The sequence below is a fragment of the Martes martes genome (genome assembly GCF_963455335.1).
Source record: "Martes martes genome assembly, chromosome: 2".
In the NCBI taxonomy this organism is placed as follows: Eukaryota; Metazoa; Chordata; class Mammalia; order Carnivora; family Mustelidae; genus Martes; species Martes martes.
In genome coordinates, this window is record NC_137889.1 from 177296660 (window position 1) to 177315236 (window position 18577).

The 18577-nt window shown below is 34.8% G+C and overlaps 1 protein-coding gene across 2 annotated transcripts in view; it reads right to left on the bottom strand.

Moving 5' to 3' along the window:
* The window catches only part of GABRA2 (gamma-aminobutyric acid type A receptor subunit alpha2), a gene marked incomplete at both ends in the record, with an annotated part of 121428 nt that overhangs the window by 39276 nt on the left and 63575 nt on the right, over positions 1-18577 (bottom strand). For both annotated transcript variants that reach the window (XM_080797311.1, XM_080797310.1), the window contains 4 exons: positions 2176-2328; positions 3377-3520; positions 8629-8711; positions 11350-11570. In XM_080797311.1, the coding sequence (XP_080653437.1) occupies positions 2176-2328; positions 3377-3520; positions 8629-8711; positions 11350-11570 (601 nt within the window). The remainder of the gene's footprint in view (positions 1-2175; positions 2329-3376; positions 3521-8628; positions 8712-11349; positions 11571-18577) is intronic.

The window sequence follows — 18577 nt, forward strand, 5'->3', positions numbered from 1 at the left end:
ACTCGATCCCAGGACTCTGGGATCATGACCTGAGCCAAAGGCAGATGTTTAACTGACTGAGCCACCCAGACATGCCTTGAGTTTGTTTCTATCCTGATTTTATCCTATTGATCTTTACGTCTATCCTTATGACACTACTACACTCTTTGATTAATGTAACTTTCTTTGTACTAAGTTTTGAAACTGGGAAGTGTGAAGTAACCAACTTTGTTTTTCTTTATCAATATTGTTTTCACTATTTGGAGCCTCTTATAATTCTATATGTATTTGAGGACTGGCTTTTTCCAGTTCTGCAAAATAAGAACTTTTTTTTTGACAGATATCAAATTGAATCTATAGATCATTTCAGGTATTATTCTCATTTTAAGAGTATTGTTTTCTAATCCATGAACATGGGATGTCTTTCCCATTTAATTAGGTTTTTAATTAGGTATTTAATTAGGTAATCTTTAATTTTTCTCAGCAAAGTCTAGTAGTGTTCCATGGACAAGTCTTATACATACTTGGTTAGATTTATCCTAAGTATTTTACTCTTTTGGATGTCATTGTAAACAGAATTATTTTCTTAATTTGCTGTTGAGTTATTCGTTGCTGGTGTTGAAAATCAAACTGATTTTTGTGCATTGATAATGAGAATAGCTGATGTTATATAGCACGTGTTAAATGGCAGGCATTGTTCTAAAAGTTTTACATATTTATGCTTTCAGAATACTAAAATGGGTTGCTATAGCCCATAAGATAAAGGTACACTGTATTAGCATGGCATACAAGGCTGTTCTCTTTAGGTCTCAAACTATAATTCTATCTAATGTGTCTACACTGACACTGAAACAGCTCACTGTCACTGAACACACTATGTGCTTTCATCCCTTGATGTTATGCACAATTGATCCTTTTAAGCTAGGATTTTTGCCCCATCTCATCTGTCTGAGAAACTCCCACTCATCCTTCAAGCCTTAGCCCAATAATTTTAACAGAGGGTACTCATTTAAAATACAGCATTTTAGAGGGGAGTTGGGTGGGGGAATGGGTGAAATAGGTGAAGGGGATTAAGAGCATACTTATGCTGAGCACTGAGTAATGATGTATAGAATTGTTAAATCACTATATTGTAACCTGAAACTAATATAATGCTGCATGTTGAATATACTGGAATTAAAATTAAACAAAAACTTAACTAAAAAGGAAGAGACTTAGCTCAAATGTTGACTAAGCTACTTAATCAGCTCTCTTGTTATCTTGGAACAACTTGAATATACCTCTTTTATAACCCATTAATCTGTGTTGCCATTATCTTTTCTGCCTATCCTGTTGCCCTTCACTACACTGAACTAGCTGGATGTAGGGACTGTATTTTAAATGTATTTGACCTCTAGGGCTTGGTGCAATATCCAAAAGACTGGATTTTCCATAAAACTTTCCTAAATGAATGAAGGTACCAAACACAAAAAGACAATCTGCTTTGCACAAAATGTGCTCAGCCTAGGTCCTTCATCCAAAAAGCAGTCATTCCCCTACATGTTTTTTTTTTTTTTTTAAGATTCTATTTATTTATTTGAGAGAGAGAGAGAGAGAGCACGCACCAGTGAGAGCGTGAGAGAGAGCAGGAGCAGGAGCAGGGGAGAGGGACAGAAGGAGAAGCCAACTCCCACCCCTTGCATGGTTTAAATCAAGAGAATTAACTTTGTGATTAAACACACTAGTGGTAGTGAATGAGGGGTCTCTTTCGCTTTCTCCTCTTCCCTTTCTCTCTCTAACATGAAACACAAAGATCCTCTTTGTCCATCTAAAAACAAAACAGAGCAAAAATAAACGTGGAAAGCCTAGAAATATGGTACTGTTATACACCAAGTCAGAGCCTCTAAGGATATTCCCCTTAAACTAGCATGAAAACAAATGATGGAAAGCAAAATGAAAAGAGGAGCAAAACAGAAAGAAGACTGAATGTGTTTCCAAAAGATCTGAGTAGTGTTTATACCTTTTATTAATAGTGTGGCACAGACTCTATATTTTGCCTCTCTGAGCCTCAGTTTCCTCGTCTATAAAAGGTGGAGCCAAGATGCCCTGCCCCTCACACCACAGATTTATTGGTGTGAGTCTCAAGAGAGAGGAAGCTTTTGAAAGTACGCCACAAAATCCAAAGTGCTCCACAAGAGTGTGTAGCTGTTCACTCACCGAACACAGTTCTTGCAGGCACAGATTCTCTGTTAAGCCAGAATGACACTTGGGAGAGAATGACAGTCATGATGCAAGGCAGATATGTCTGAATCACAAAATACCCAATTTTTCTTTTCAAGTGGAAATGAGCTGTCATTACGGTATATTCACCTAGAAGAAAAATTTAAGAAGCTTAAGGAACTGTAATAGTCAATAGTTTGAACATTTTGGAAATGGAACGGATTTGAGAAAGAACAATCCCTGATTTAAAAAAAAAAAAAAGAATTTATCACATATACGACATGAAAAGTATAAACCTTTAAATGCCTCTTTAGCACAGCAAGAATATTTAAGAGAACTTTAATATTACCAAGAAACTTGCACTACATGTCCAAGGCATGACATTTGTTTTTCTCTCCAGGTCATGCCTACTGACCAAAAAGATACAGGATTCACAAATGCTCTTTGACCGTGAATTATCTTACGTGCTCAGATCTCTCATCCCCACTGGTACCAACTTCAAGTCTCTGCTTTGATTGTTCTAATTCCCTGGCTTTTTAAAGTATCACTATCTGGCCACATCTCTAAGACTAACCCCAGGCTTTTGGCCCAAATTTTCCACTTTTGACCCTGTCACCTATTCGGAATCTCTCAGTTGTGTACATCAACTCTAATCTACTGCTGTCACTTCTATCCAATCCTGAGAGCCTTTCCTTTCTGCTTCCCAGGGTTAGATCTGCCAGAGATAAAATCATTAGTTCAACATGGCAGCTTTCTTAGATGAGTGTGATCCTTAGGAAGGGCATCAGCTTTCCCACACCCACCAGTAGTAATGATCCATAATTCAAGAGTTGAATAGTCACAAACTATCCTGAATAAGAGGAAAAGAATTAGAAAACTAGGAAAACTGTGACACTGTTTGAAGATAAAATTTGCTTGTCTGCAAAGTCATACTCTTTTTGAATTGACAGTATATTTTAACCCAGTGTTTCTCAAGCTTTATGTAAACCTCCTTAGAATCTCCTTGGATCTTCTTAAAATGCAGATCTTGATTGAGTAAGGGGTCAGGTCAGAGACTGTAAATATCTAAAAAGCTCCTACAATATATGCTGCTAGTTCCTGGACCCCAAGAACAAAACTTTTTAAGCAAACTAACATATTTTAGTGACTTCAAGCCATCGATTTTCTTAGAAACTAGCTTAAGAGTCATTTTACTAACCTGTACTGGATTTAATTGTTTCTTTTCCAATTGATTGGCCCAGCAGATCATACTGATTTAACCTGGAGCCATCAGGAGCGACTTGTACTGAATCAGATGCATTATAAGTCCAAATATAAGTGACCTCAGAGGTTGTGTAGGCATCTGTACAAAATCAGAAAAAAATATTTAAGCACTTTAGTAAAAACCATCAATAAAGTACAATGTCAAGTGTTATATACTGCATATAATCATTATTTATTATAAAAACTGATTTTATAGATCCTATTTTGTATAGTAAATAAATCTTAGAAATTTATAATTTTTTTTTTATTTGACAGACAGAGATCACAAGTAGGCAGAGAGGCAGGCAGAGAGAGAGGAAGGGAAGCAGGCTCCCTGCTGAGCAGAGAGCCCGATGTGGGGCTCAATCCCAGGACCCTGAGATCATGACCTGAGCCGAAGGCAGAGGCCTTAACCCACTGAGCCACCCAGGTGCCCCTGAGATTTATAATTTTTAACATGAAGAGTATGAAGTAGATCAAGTGAGAAAATCATGACCAAAGAATATTTTCATTGCAATCACTTTGAGAAGTGAACAGCAAATTTCTCTTTAGAGCCTGCAAAAATCACTGGGCCCTGAGATGGTTGAAACGTCCACCATAGTTCCAAAGTAATATATAAAGACATTGTAGTACACAGGTTATAAATGCCTAAAGCCCACTTAAATGATTTATTTGGAAATAGGAATCACTCATGAAATAACATTTATAATTCAAAATGATATTACTCTCTGGGCATAAAACTAATTTATTATCATATGAGAATACTGATGAAATGCAATGTATTTATTTTAAGTACTATTTTTGTAGTTCGTTTTATAGGTTTTTCTTCAAAACCTTCACCTAGTTAAGAATTAAATGACTTACCTATCATGATACAATGCATTCCATTAAAAGAATGAGAACTAATTGTTGCAGAACATGTAAAAATAAATCAGAACGCTATAGTTTCATCAAATACTCCTTAAAACATGTTCATTTTAAAATTAATGCACACAGACCTCACTGGACTATACTTTCATAGCACCTCCATTATGGATTGGCCAGAGATAAAACACAGATAGACCAAGTATAACCTTCTGATTTATCTGGCCGAAGATACAGAACTTAGTGGAAGTTAGATCATTCTAGCACTGGAGGACAGGCAGCATATATTGTCTTAGCTGTTCTGTGGCCCTGGCATTTCCTTTATGCCTGTATGTCCAGGAGGGGAGCAGCTGACCTCTCCATGCAGGAAGTCTCTCCACAGTGGAATTAACAGCCAGTTTTTGCTATAGTATTGACTTTTTGAAGAACTTCTTTGTACTTTTGCTCATGGGAATGTTTAGAAGTATTAGCTACTCCCGGTTCTTGAGCAAAACTCAGTATCACAGTTACATTCTCAGTTTAAGGACTAGATGTTTCCAGCAGTATCTCCGCCCACTACATCTCTGGGACTCTGGGAAGTTCATTTACAAGCCATATATAAGTCTTCTAGTTTGATAACATTGTTCTGGGGTGGCCCTGCTACTTACCTTGCTCTGGTGTTGACAGATCACAGACCAACTCACACTTAAGCATCAGTCACAATAAAGTGAATGTTCATGAGTTTGTGTCTTATTTGTTGTGTGGTCTTAATGACATACCACAAAGTTGTCTGGTTTCTGCATGTTACTACTAAATGCTCCTATCAGTGAAATACTGTTTTCATTGTACACATATTCTCCTATATCCATAATTACATTCTGTGAAACAGTTTTTGAAATAGGACTCTAAAAATATGTAGATGTGTGTGTATCTTTATAAATGTGCATATATATATAGAGAGAGAGAGAGAGCAGATATAGTCCTATAGTTTGCATATGAATGAATCCTAGTTACTCTAGGATCTAAATTTGTATTAATTTCGATTAGTTAATCATTGGTGATTCTGCTGCTACAATTAAATAAGGAACATTAGTAATGTGGGTAACTAGCAACCCATTTGCACATTATCAAGTGGATTTTTTTCCTATGAATAAGCATTAGTAGTTGTGAACATCAATAAATTATGAACTTTTCTTAAGTATAATGATTCCACTCTTGAATGTTGATGTTTATTTTTAAACTTAAATAAGAGAAAATGAAACCCTACAAATGCAGCGACATTTTTAAGAAACTAGTGAGACACTGAGGGGCAAGGACTCTACCTTGTTCATGACTACACTGCTTGCACCTGGCACAGGGCCTGTCACCTAGAAAAAGTTCTGTTTGTTTTTGCTAGATTAATCAATAAGCTCTTCATATTTTAATTACGTTATTTACTTTTACAGAAGATGGAATCTGCCAAGGAGCCCAAGAATATGCTAAACAAGGTGAGTGATCCTGCCCATGTCTTTTATGAAGAAGGAAATATAGCATTTCATTAGTTAGATAGGAAGATGTTTTTTTAGATTTTGAGTCTAGTAAGAGAAAATAGAGCAGAAAGTCATGCAGCTTAGAGGCGTTCCCGGTCCACCAACACACATATAAACCAGGAGACCACTGCACTATTTTTCAGTAAAATATAAAGGAGAGAAAGATAGTTTGGTTTACAAATTTCCCTATAAATTCCATCTCTAAATTAGATTTTCATTGAATAATTTCATTTAATTCTGTTAAATAACCCATTTTTCAGTCATAATCTTCATTAAACATCAAATGCATCCTGATTCTTACTATTTGGTAACCAGAAAAAAAAATCCCCAAATCATTTTTAATTATTAATTTTCATCCCAAAAGATGACGTAATTTCTTTTGGATCAATGCACAGAACACATTCAGACTCCCATTAAGGAAATTTTAAATCATGTTAAACAGCAAGAAAATGCATAAAGACATGACACAACAGAAATAAAGCAAAACAAAAATGAATTCAAAATTATAAACTTATACAAAAGATGCATCTTTAAGAACAATGATAAATTTCCAGAAATTCTATCACTTTACGGGGCTTTTAAGCAAGAGAGGAAAAAAAGACTAGAAGGCAAAGCCATGGCAGCTTCTGACAAAATCTGTTGTGTCAACATTTTAAGGCAGTTTAAAGCTTGTGCTGGCTTGTTAATACATTACAACAGGCTAATGCCCATACTTTTTTTATTTTTAATTTTTATTTATTTATTTATTTATTTATTTTGTGTGAGAGACAGAGAGAGAGAACTGGGGGTGGGAGGAAGGGAGACAGAGAGACTCAATCTCAAACAGGCGCCATGTTCTCTGAGGAGCCTTGAAGCGGGGTTTATCTCAAGACCCTGAGATCATGACCTGAGCTGAAATTAAGTCTAATGCTTAGCCCACTGCGCCACCCAGGTGGCCCTTAAAGTCCATCTTTTTAACCCTTAAATATCAACCACTTACTATTGGCAAGGATAAATAAAAGAATATACAAATCAAATTGTTTGTTCAATGTGTCAGAAATTAAACGAAGGAAAAGAAAAAGCAATTACTTAGAGAATGCCTAACAATAAACTTTGTTTGTTTTCTGTATCACTTCTAGATACAGAAACTCACACATACAATATTTCACTACTCTGTAGATACACTACAGGGATTTTTAGATTTTATTTAAAAGATTTTCAGGCATATTTATTTCATATTCAGAATTAAGACATCACGTTATTTATATCTGTTGCCTTAATGGCACTAAGTTGTCCAGTGAAAAATTCTTTTCCTTCTTATACCATTACTGCATTTTGAATAAATCCTTTCGTTGGTTATCAAGGCTTTTCAATTCTCTCTTTAATGCCATTTATGTGATGCAAATGAGTTTCTTTCTGCTGCATCTGCTGTAGTTTCTCTCCATCATGTTTACATCGTAGAACATGATTGACTATCTTAAATAATTTTGGGGAAAATGCCAGTATTGAAGTGATAGTTTCCATGACAATAAAAGAAGGCTTTGTAGTTAAACAAAGGAGAGCTTCTCAAAGAAAATTGAGAGCTGACACCTTTTGTAAGAATAAACAGAACAAGATTGAACTTCTCATTCCACAAAACTATGGTCATCCAAATAATTAGAGGAGTTTGCATTCATCTTAGCCATCATTCTCTTTTCTTTCACTTAATACATCTGTGGAGCGAAGGCACCTATTCAATCACGCATATTTTTAACCAGGTGAGGGAACTGCATTTCTGTTCAAGTGAATGAAAAGTCAAAAGGTGCCCCGAATGGATAAAGATGGGGATAATAGAAAGAGCAAGGTTTCTGAAAAGGTCAGGTGATGGGACATGCTAACACCAGAGAAACTGTTCCAGCTGTGTCTGTGAATTTATTGTGAACCTGCCTTAAATGTGGGCCTAGGGAGATGATTTGACCTCCCTTCTTTTCAATTATTCCGGGAGAGTGAATGCTACTACTTGACATACAAGACACAACCTCAGTGACCTAGAGAATGGCCAAATGCACAGAGCCTTTTCTGAAATATCTTCTGTAAGCAGAAGATGTAACAAATCCAGTTACTCATCTCCTTAAAATTTATTGTAGGAAATTTAAAAAAAAAAAAAATCCCTTCCATTATTTGGAAAGTAGGAAGATAATTGCACAGAGCCAGCTTCTGTGCCTGCCATTTGCAAAAGGCTTAACAAACAATACCATCTATCCTTTACAGTTCATTCCTAGTTACAAAAAAATAATAATAATAATAATTGCATTTTTAAGCGGCTAGCACTTGGAAAAGAAGGTAAATGACATGGTCTTGACCTTCACAAGCAGCTCCTGGACTACCTTCCCCATGTATAAAAACACATGATGTTCTTTAGTGGCAGTAAAGTGATAATTTAAACATCATGATTAAAATATAATGATATTTGATGGGGCATCTGGGTGGCTCAGTGGGTAAAGCCTCTGCCTTTGGCTTGGGTCATAGTCTCAGGGTCCTGGGATAGAGCCCCATGTCAGGCTCCCTGCTGAGCAGGGAGCCTGCTTTCCCCTCTCTCTGCCTGCTGCTCTGTCTACTTGTGATCTCTCTCTGTCAAATAAATAAATAAAATCTTAAAAAAAAGAGAGAGAGAAAAAAATATATAATGATATTTGAGAGTGCCATAGGGCTAGACAATTAGTTCCTAGAGGGAAATCAGCAAGTTTTTTACTTCTATATTTTTCTGGGCAAATATTAAGCATTCCATAATATTAGAAGAAACTATACCAGTAAGCAATGATGCTGACTACCCTTGATTTTACAGGCCCAAAACATGTACCTTCATCCCCATACTTACAGCTGCCAAATTTCAGAGGACATGAATGAGCATCCATAGGAAAATCCTCCAAGTGCATTGGACATTCAGCTTGAACTGTAAGCCTAAAAGCAAAAATTTCACTCTTTGTTTAAGTAAATTGACAAGTCAAGATAAATCACTCCTTCCTGCTCTCAACTGCATCAAGGATGAGGGAGGACTTTCCTTAGAGCATTGAATTAGGTTAATTCACATTTAAATGTTTTTGTTCCTCCATATTCAGGTGATCCTTCAGAAGACATTAGCATATACAAAAACTGAGCTCAAATAACAACATTTATTTACAAACATTTGGAACTCTGTGGTTTGTTAAGAACTAAAGAAGTTATTTTTTTTATTAAGAAGTAAAGAAGTTACATACAGATTTTTGGAGGGCTATTTTCACATTAACATTCACTATTACATTTAAAATCCTAGGGAAAAAAAAATCTCTATCATGAAAAGAATGCTATTGTTCTCCCTCTACGTCATCAGCAACCATAGAACAAAACTGATACAAGAATTCAATACTAGCTCATAGGAGTTCCCTCCAAAAATATGTCAACTGTGAATGAGTATCCCATACTATATACAGGTACATGGATTTAAATATAGAAGTAGATACAGGTAATATATAGATATGCCTCTTAGAAATATCTTGTTGAAACTAGACTATGGGCTAAATTATGGACACAAGCAATGTATTGTTAAATAAATATTTTTTTCTATATCGACATGATCACATTAAAGAGTAATCACAGGGGCGCCTGGGTGGCTCAGTGGGTTAAGCCTCTGCCTTCGGCTCAGGTCATGATCTCAGGTCCTGGGATCGAGCCCCGCATTGGGCTCTTTGCTCAGCAAGGAGTCTGCTTCTCTCTCTCTCTGCCTGTCTCTGCCTACTTGTGATATTTCTCTATCAAATAAATAAATAAAATCTTTAAAAAAATAAAATTAAAAAAAAAAGAGTAATCACAGCCAAAAAAAAAAAGGAGTAATCATAGCAAACTTGTTATAAAGACAGTCATCAATTATTCCACTTCACACACAGGTAAAATGGATAGAAATGGTATTAAACTGAATTTAGAGAAGACTCTTACGATGAGCAAAATGAATGTGGCCAACAATTTAATGATAACATATATTTCTAGGAGAGTATTTAAGTAGAACACCGAGAAATATTTTCCAAAACTGTATGTTCTCTGCCAACATTTTGCTTAAAGCCAAAATTTCCAATCATTGTCTTAATCCACGGTAATACTCAAAGTGTAAAACCAACGGGGATATTGCATCTGTATTATAAAATGTAGAGCGAGAGGCAAAGAATAGCTAGTACTTCCATTTTAGCCAATGGCCATTTAGTAATCAGTCCTCAAGAATTTTTTCTTTAAAGATCGGGATTATGTTTTTGCCGCTTTTTAAATAACTTACACAACTGAGATCTACTGCTTAACATTTCATATGAAATAGTAACAGATCAAATGTTTAGAATACATATCTAATCTATATTTAATGCTAATAAAAATTACGCATGTTTTAAAGCCTTTATTAAGCATTTAAATTTTAGATTACACATCACTTTATTAGGTTTGTGATTGTTTTCTTTCTTATATAAGTAACTTATTTTAAAAGATTAATTTGAGTAGAGTTAAAATGGAGTAGTTGCTATACTGTAAATATGTATATGTATATATATAAATATACAGTCAGCAACTGTGTATTTCTTTAATTTTTAAAAAAGATTTTATTTATTTATTTGAGAGAGAGAGAGAGAGAGAGAGAGAGAATGGGCGGGGGAGGGGCAAAGGGAAAGGGACAAGCAGACTCCATACCCAGACTGGGAACTTGATATTGGGCTCTATCCCAGGACCCCGAGATCATGACCTGAGCCAAAGTCAGATGCTTAACTGACTGAGCTGGGTAGGTGCCCTTCTTTAGATAATTTTTTCTTCTTTAGGTAATTTTCTAAAGGTTGAATCATGTGAAATTTATGCGATGTGATACTATTTGACTGACAAAATGGTAATTTATATTGTTCAATGTAATATATATGCTTATGGTATTTGTAAACCTTATTTTTCCTTAACTTTATAAGGAGGAGCAAAATATTAAGTAAAAGCTTGTTTAAAAATCACTTAAAATTTTCATGGCATATCTGATGAAATACTAAAAATAAAATTACATGATGGTATAAAGGAAATTTTAAATTATGACATTCAAGCTGTACTTAATTAAAATGTAGTGTGAAAAAGAAATAGACAAAAAATTCTTAATAATTAAGGTAATGCTTAAGTTTTAACACTCAGATGATAATCAGTCTCATAAACACGATTTTATCTTATTTTATTTACCTTTTTAGAGAGAGAGAGTGTGTGTACAAATGTGCATGAATTGGGGGAGAAGGGCAGAGGGAAAGAGAGAGATAGAGGGAGAATCGTATTAAGCAGGCTCCATGCCCAGCACAAAGCTAGACATGGGGTTGACTCTCGCAGCCCTGAGATCACAACGTGAGCAGAAATCAGGAGTCACATGCTTGACAGATTGAGTCACTCAGGTGCCCCTGTTTTATCTTATTTTAATATCTAGGGATTCACAAAGCATGCTATGGGTACCTCAATAATCTGTTATAAAAATGTTCAATTTGTGCTAATACTTGGCAACTAGGTTGGTTGTTTAATACATGGATTTTCAGTACTTAAATGCAATATACCAAGCCTGAAAGCTTACCTCATTGTGTACAGCAGAGTCCCATCGTCCTGGATTCGAAGAAGCTTATTTGGCATTGTCATATTATGAGCGACTGATTTCTTCCCATTGTGAAAGAAGGTATCAGGAGTCCAGATTTTGCTAGCCATTAAATTGTTAAGTCGAAGAATGTTCATAGGACCTTTAAATTTTAATCGTTCATCTTTCCATTTTTGTCGAAAGAAAACATCAATTGTATATTCCTGAAATAGAAAATAGAATTCTTTGGAAAATAATAAATGTTTCAGACATAAGGTCACTATAAAATTCCAATAAAAATAGTAATAAAAAGGGTGTAAAAAGAGAGAATACTATACTGAGAGAAGAAAGTTTTGAAAAATCATTTCTTTATCAATAAATGTTGTCACTTACAATGAGATAAGCATGTGTATATATACAATTAGCCACATATTATGAAAAGAAAAGTGTAAGTCTACTTATCCTGGCCTCTTTCAGTCGAACAAGGTCTTAAACTGCTTTCCTGCATCCTAGAACTTATGAGTAAAGGAGAGAGAGCATGCTTGGGAGCAGGGTCTTGGTTATTGTTCTAAGTAGTTTATCTCAAGAAAGAGTAAGCAGGCAGCCTTCTCAGTAGCCAAAAAAAAAAAAAAAAAAAAAAAGGCAGGAAAAAAGAAACAACTATTAAACATACTGTCAAATCTGTATGAGTCATCATCTGCTGTTGCTAAAAGAACTATAAAATATCATATTTCTTTTTTAATCCTAAAAAAAAAAATGGTGAGATACCATATTGCTAGCAAGAATGTATTAGTGGATGATAATTTCAATAGAGTTTATTTTATAAAATTCGTTGTAATAGAAATACTTAGACAAGTTATTGTAATAATTATAATACAAATATTTTACAAATGCATGCCCTCAGGTTAAAATAAATGTACTTTTAAATATTCATACAGATGAGCTAGTGGTCAATTCCTGTATTACCACTGTTCAACACTTTGAGGTTGTTTAATCAATCAGTATGTCTTTTTCACCTCCTCTTTCTCATTCCCCTGCTCCCTGCCTTCCTCTCTCTCTCTCTCTCTCTCTCTGTCCTTTTTAGAATAGACTGTATACATTTTAGACACGAGGTCCAATTCACAATTGTGATTAATACTAATAAACTATTAGATATTAAAATTTTTGTCAATGTGTTTTTGTGCAAACACTTACATGATAGATCATCAAAATATTCAATCACACACTTGAGAATGGAAATTCAGAAACTATCCTTTGAGCCCAAAGCCACAGTCATCACATTTGAAATAAACACCTTAGCAATTGGCAATTTCATTCAACCAAAATTATGCATATGAAAAAGGATAGATTAAAAAGGCCATGTACTTATGAAAATATCAAATTATTTGTACAAACTTTAATCAAGTAAATGATTCCAGTGATCTCTCAAAAACTGAATGGATGAAGAGAATAAATATCAGCCATAGGTCATGATATATGAACAGAAAGTAAGCAAAGGCTCTGGGCTGTGTCCCTGATCCTTAGGAGACAATTTCATGATTAAACTGACACTCACTCTCAGTGGTTTAGTCCTAATTTTAAAATGTTCAATTTCATATAGATATAACTCAGTTTTTTTTAAAAAAACATCTAGATTAAGAGATGAATGTTCACTATCTAAGTGTTTATGCAAGTGTTTCTTTCCAACTATGGTTCCCTCAAATCCAAGCCTAATGTGAATACCTAAGACATTTATTTGTCCAGGAAAATTGAATGCATTTTACAACTTTTTATAAAACATCAGACTCAAATTTTCCACTTCTGTAAAATTATAAGTTTTATCTGTTTCAAAAGCTGTTGCTAAGGCAATCATTTCCTGCAGATTTACCCTATAGGACATACACAAAGTTTATAAGCAGGAAGCTTCAGGTGAGTTCTTTTTGAAAAGTGTTTCCAGGAACACTGTTTCTGAGCATTCATGGTGTCCTAAAGTATGTCTGTCAACCTGCTGAGAATGATCTGTGCCTTTACTCCCCCACCCACTCCACCCAGGTACTCACATTATGTTGTAGGCAATTTAAACAATCCCCACTTCTTACCATTTCTCACCTAAAGCAAGTTTCTTTTTTTTTTTTTTAAGATTTTATTTATTTATTTGACAGAGAGAGCTCACAAGTAGACAGAAAGGCAGGCAGAGAGAAAGGGGGAAGCAGGCTCCCTGCTGAGCAGAGAGCCCGATGTGGGGGGGCTCGATCCCAGGACTCTGGGATCATGACCTGAGCCGAAGGCAGAGGCTTAACCCACTGAGCCACCCAGGAGCCCCCTAAAGCAAGTTTCTTACCTGCCTGAGTCAGGAACTACTCATAACCACACTCTCAGTCCTTTGAACATCCAGAAAATACATAGCCAGATGTCTGTGTATCTTCATTACTCATAAAGTGCTCTATTACTGTAAGATCCCATGCTGTAATGGTATGTTTGTTCCTCTGCCTCCAGACAAGTTTGCAAATCTTCACAAAAGGCACCATGGCTTTCATTTGTGTATTATCTTAGTTTGTTTTCAGACATATACGAGAGTATAAAGAATATAATAAACATCTTGTATCCATTACCAGCATAAATGTCACCTCAAATATTATTGAAGCATTCTCTCTCATTTATTCCTCCTCAATCACATTCCCCTAACTCTCCGAGGAAATAATTATCTTGGATTTGGTGTTTATCATTCCCATACAGGTGCTTAAATATTTACCACATAAATATATGTGTTTCTATATCACATTTTCAACATTTATGTAAATGGTATCATATAGAGTGTATACTTTCCTGACACTAACTTTCTTAGCTACATTATTGAAATTCATTCATGGTAATTTATCTAGTACTTTGATTCATTTCCATTGCTACATAGCATTATCTTTTAAGAATATTTCACAATATTCACCCTTTTTCTATGTTCTTTTTTTTTTTTTTTCTATTTCCAATCTGTTATATAGGAAGTAATACTGCTACAAGCATTATTATGCTACACTTCCAGGACAAAAACCTAAGAGTCACTCTAAACCAGAGCAAACTTTCTTTGTAAAGGGCCAATTAATAAACACTGTAGGCTTTACAGGTTGTATGGTGTTATAACCACCCAATTTTGCTACTGTAGTGTGAAAGTCTTCACTGATGATACATAAATGAGTCAGAGTGGTTATATTGCAGTAAGTCTTTGTTTACAAAAATAGGTAACTGATAGGATTTGGCTGATGGCCTATGGAATGTCCACCAATGCTGTAAAGTAAACTTACAAGTGTATATCCCCAACATAACAAGATATTTTCAAATTGAAATCCTAGAGGTCTGTACCCATGAACTCTCTTGTTTCTGTACAACTTGATATAAATAGAATATTTCATTTTAGCCATTGTGATTAGTGTGGAATGGCTCATACTTCTACCATTGGATTTCTCTATTGACTAGTGAAATTTAACATATTTTCATATATTTATTAAATATTCTACTTTTTAGGAAGGGTCTGTTTATTTCATGTACTCCATTTCCTTTTAGGTTGTCTTTTTATTATTGAGTTATAGAAATTATTTACACTTTCTGAATATATATATTTTAAATATTAAATATACTACTCAGTATATTTACTACTCAGTAAGAATTATAATAAAGATTATAAAGGTATGCAAATATCATAAATACATCCCTGTACATTTCTTCTAAAGATGCGAAAGTTCTGCTTTTTAACATTTAGGTTGTGGAATTATTATGTATTACATGAGAAAAAGATTCAACATTGTTTTTTTGTTTGTTTGTTTTCAAATGGAAAAACAACTTCCTAGTACTATTTATTGACTGATTCAGCTTTCTCTACAGGTTTGTAATGACATTTCTCTGATGTATACAGTGTCCATACCTATGTACCCAGTGTCCATGTTTCTGAGATTTCTCTTCTTTTCTACATTAATTCCAAAGTCATGGTTACTACAGTTATATAATAAGCATAATTAATAGTATTTTAAGTATTATTCAGTCAAAGACAATTTTTAAGTCCCATTATGACTTTTCTTTTTCTTTACGTAGGAGATACTGTGAAGTACGTTTGTATTTCCAAATGTATTGGTTTCTTTAATTATATTTTTGTCATTGATGTTTAATTTTGCTGGATTTTAATAAGAGACTATGTTCTGAAGATACTATTTCCAATTTATTAAAAATATCTTTGGATATAATGGTAATTCAGTCCATTTACATATAACGTGATTACTTACATATCGGACACATCCCCAGGCTGTACTGTTTTTAGCAGTGACAATTAAAATTATGAAGATAGAAGGGATCACTTATATAGATGTGTCATGATTAACTTATGAAAAAAAGGAGGAAAAAATTCTAGGAAAATTAAAGAAAATGAACTATTGAAGAACAGAAATACACACACACACACACACACACACACACACACACACACAGAATAGCAGGAAAGAAAAATACCAAACTAAGAAAAAAGAAAATTTAAGAAGGATGTAGAGATAAACAGTGTCAAACAGTCCTGAAAGATCTTGAGCTTAGATTAGAAAGGAGAGTTCAGAAGGCGGAATGCAATGGGTTGAAGAATGAACAGAGGGTATAAATGGGGGAAGTTAAAGTATTCTCCCGACTCCTGAATTTGTAAATGCCATTAAGGGAAATCAGAGTTTAACCACTAAAACCTAAAGACTAATTAGTATCATTTAGCTATTGTTGTGTAAAAAGACATCTAAAATGAAGTAGCTTTTAACAGCAACCATTTATTACTACCTCAGAAGATGTGAGACTGGGGGTCAGTTGATCGCACCTGGGTTCTGTTGACCTCAGCTGTTCTTGCTTGTGCATCTGTGGGTGAGCTGGCCATTGGCTGATCTAGGCTGCCATTGTGTAGGACCACCGAGGCAACTCAGCTCTGCTCCGTGTGCCTCGTATCCTCCTCCAGGGACCACAAGGTTACCTTGGGCTTATCTTTCTCATGACAATGGCAGAAGTACAAAAGAACAAACCCTAGTGCCATTTCAAGTCATCACTTGTGCAATGTCTATTAACGTCCCAATGGCCAAAGCAAGTCACAGGGTTGAATTTAATGACAAGTGTTATATAGCAAGTCACCCCACTCTCGGTGGAAGGGTATTATACAGTTAAATGGAAAAAAAAATATGGATATAAAAAGGGGTAAAGAATGGGGACCATGACTGCAACCTATCACACCAGCCCTTGTAAGAGAAAATTAAAGAGTTTTGTGAATGAATAAAGAGTTTGAGAACATCTGAAACTTTACTTCATCACATGACTCTAATGAAAGTTACATGGGTCAAATATCAGGGAGGCAGGTTGGTTTTACGTCAGTAAATACAACTGTAATCAGCTATACTGTACCTAAATGAAGAGAGGGACTGTGAGCACAACCAAGATATTCAGCTTAGAGCAGTTGTTTACAAAGTGGGGTATATACATCCCTTTAGCTGTAAGAAGAAAATATAGATCTTTATCCTTAAGTAAAAGTCTCATCTAAATATAAGTAGTAGGGCGCCTGGGTAGCTCAGTGGGTTAAATCCTCTGCCTTCGGCTCAGGTCATGATCTCAGGGTCCTGGGATCAGGCTTTCTGCTCAGCGGGGAGACTGCTTCTCCCTCTCTCTGCCTGCCTCTCTGCCTACTTCTCATCTCTGTCAAATAAATAAATAAAATCTTTAAAATAAATAAATAAATAAATATAAGTAGTAACTGAAGCCTTGCTAATAGAGAATATAAAGAACGATATTGGCACTCTCACTGCCCCCATAAGTCGATGCTGGTCATAGAGGTAAACCACTCAGGAATGGTCGAGTGATGTCTCCTTCATTTGCTCTCAGTGTTTTGTGATTTAGAATCAGGTGAATTTGCAAGTTATAGTATTTAGTTTTGATTAAACCAACTCGAACAAAAATAGACAAATGGCTTCAAAAGATCATTGATAAATGACAGCATGGATTGAAGAAAACACTAATCATTACGCAAGCACAAGTGAACAACAACAGCAAACAATGAATATCAGTTCTATGCCTAACATGAGGTCTTCATTAGCCACATAAAGAATGGTGAACTAATCAAGTCTTAAAAGAAATCTGCAAAGCAAATTTATAATTATCAATGAGGCTATTTAAGTATGAGTTTATAACCACTGTTTCCTAATGATGACATTCATCTTAAGCACATATTATACCCTGAAACACTGGTTACTGTGGCATAAGGCCATTGCAAACAGCAAGTTGTTTTTTTTTGTTTTTTTTTTTTTTTAAGATTTTATTTATTTATTTGACAGATCACAAGTAGGCAGAGAGGCAGGCAGAGAGAGAAGGGAGGAAGCAGGCTCCCTGCTGAGCAGAGAGCCTGATGCGGGGCTCGATCCCAGGACGTTGGGATCATGACCTGAGCCGAAGGCAGCGGCTTTAACCCACTGAGCCACCCAGGCGCCCCAGCAAGTTGTTTTAAAAACTAAAACATGAACATGAGGAGAAGCATCTAGAATTGGTGGATGACTTTTTAAAAAATTAGCGTGATGGTTCAGTAACCAATAGCCAATGATGGATTTCTTAGATTTGAATTTATGTATCTTTTTCACTTATAAGTTACCAAAATAAGTATTAAAATATAAATTTAGAATCAGACCTTTGATCGTTATTTTAAAGTACTTAGGAAAAATTTAAAAATAATACAGTTAAACAGATTAAGTGCTAAAATATTATCATGAATGACAATCTTAAGTGAGAGCAAAAATAAATCTACTTTAGTAATAAATATCATTATTTCTGAAATAACAATATGCATCTTACCTTTAATTATTCCAATTTCTGCATTCGTGTTTATCTTATATTTTAATATATTAATAAAAATATACAGATAAATAAATAAATAAATACAGTTGATTCACTAATTTTTGTGGTTTTGTTTTCTAGACTAAAATGGCAGGGTAAGGAGTATTTCAGTCAAATAATATTTATTGTATATCCATTAAGGATAACAGGATTTCCAAATTATTTGCACTTGATCTCCTTAAATGCATATAAAATGCATATTCTCAGTATTCAAAAAGATCTTTTCTTGAAAGATTCCTTAAAATAAACCTCAGGTTTGCCATGCGCATGTACTAGTAGTCATTGCTTTATTTGTGTGTTATAAGAAAATTGCCAGAAATATGAAATAATGCAATTTCTTCATATAAACTTAAGACTTGGACCCATGAAT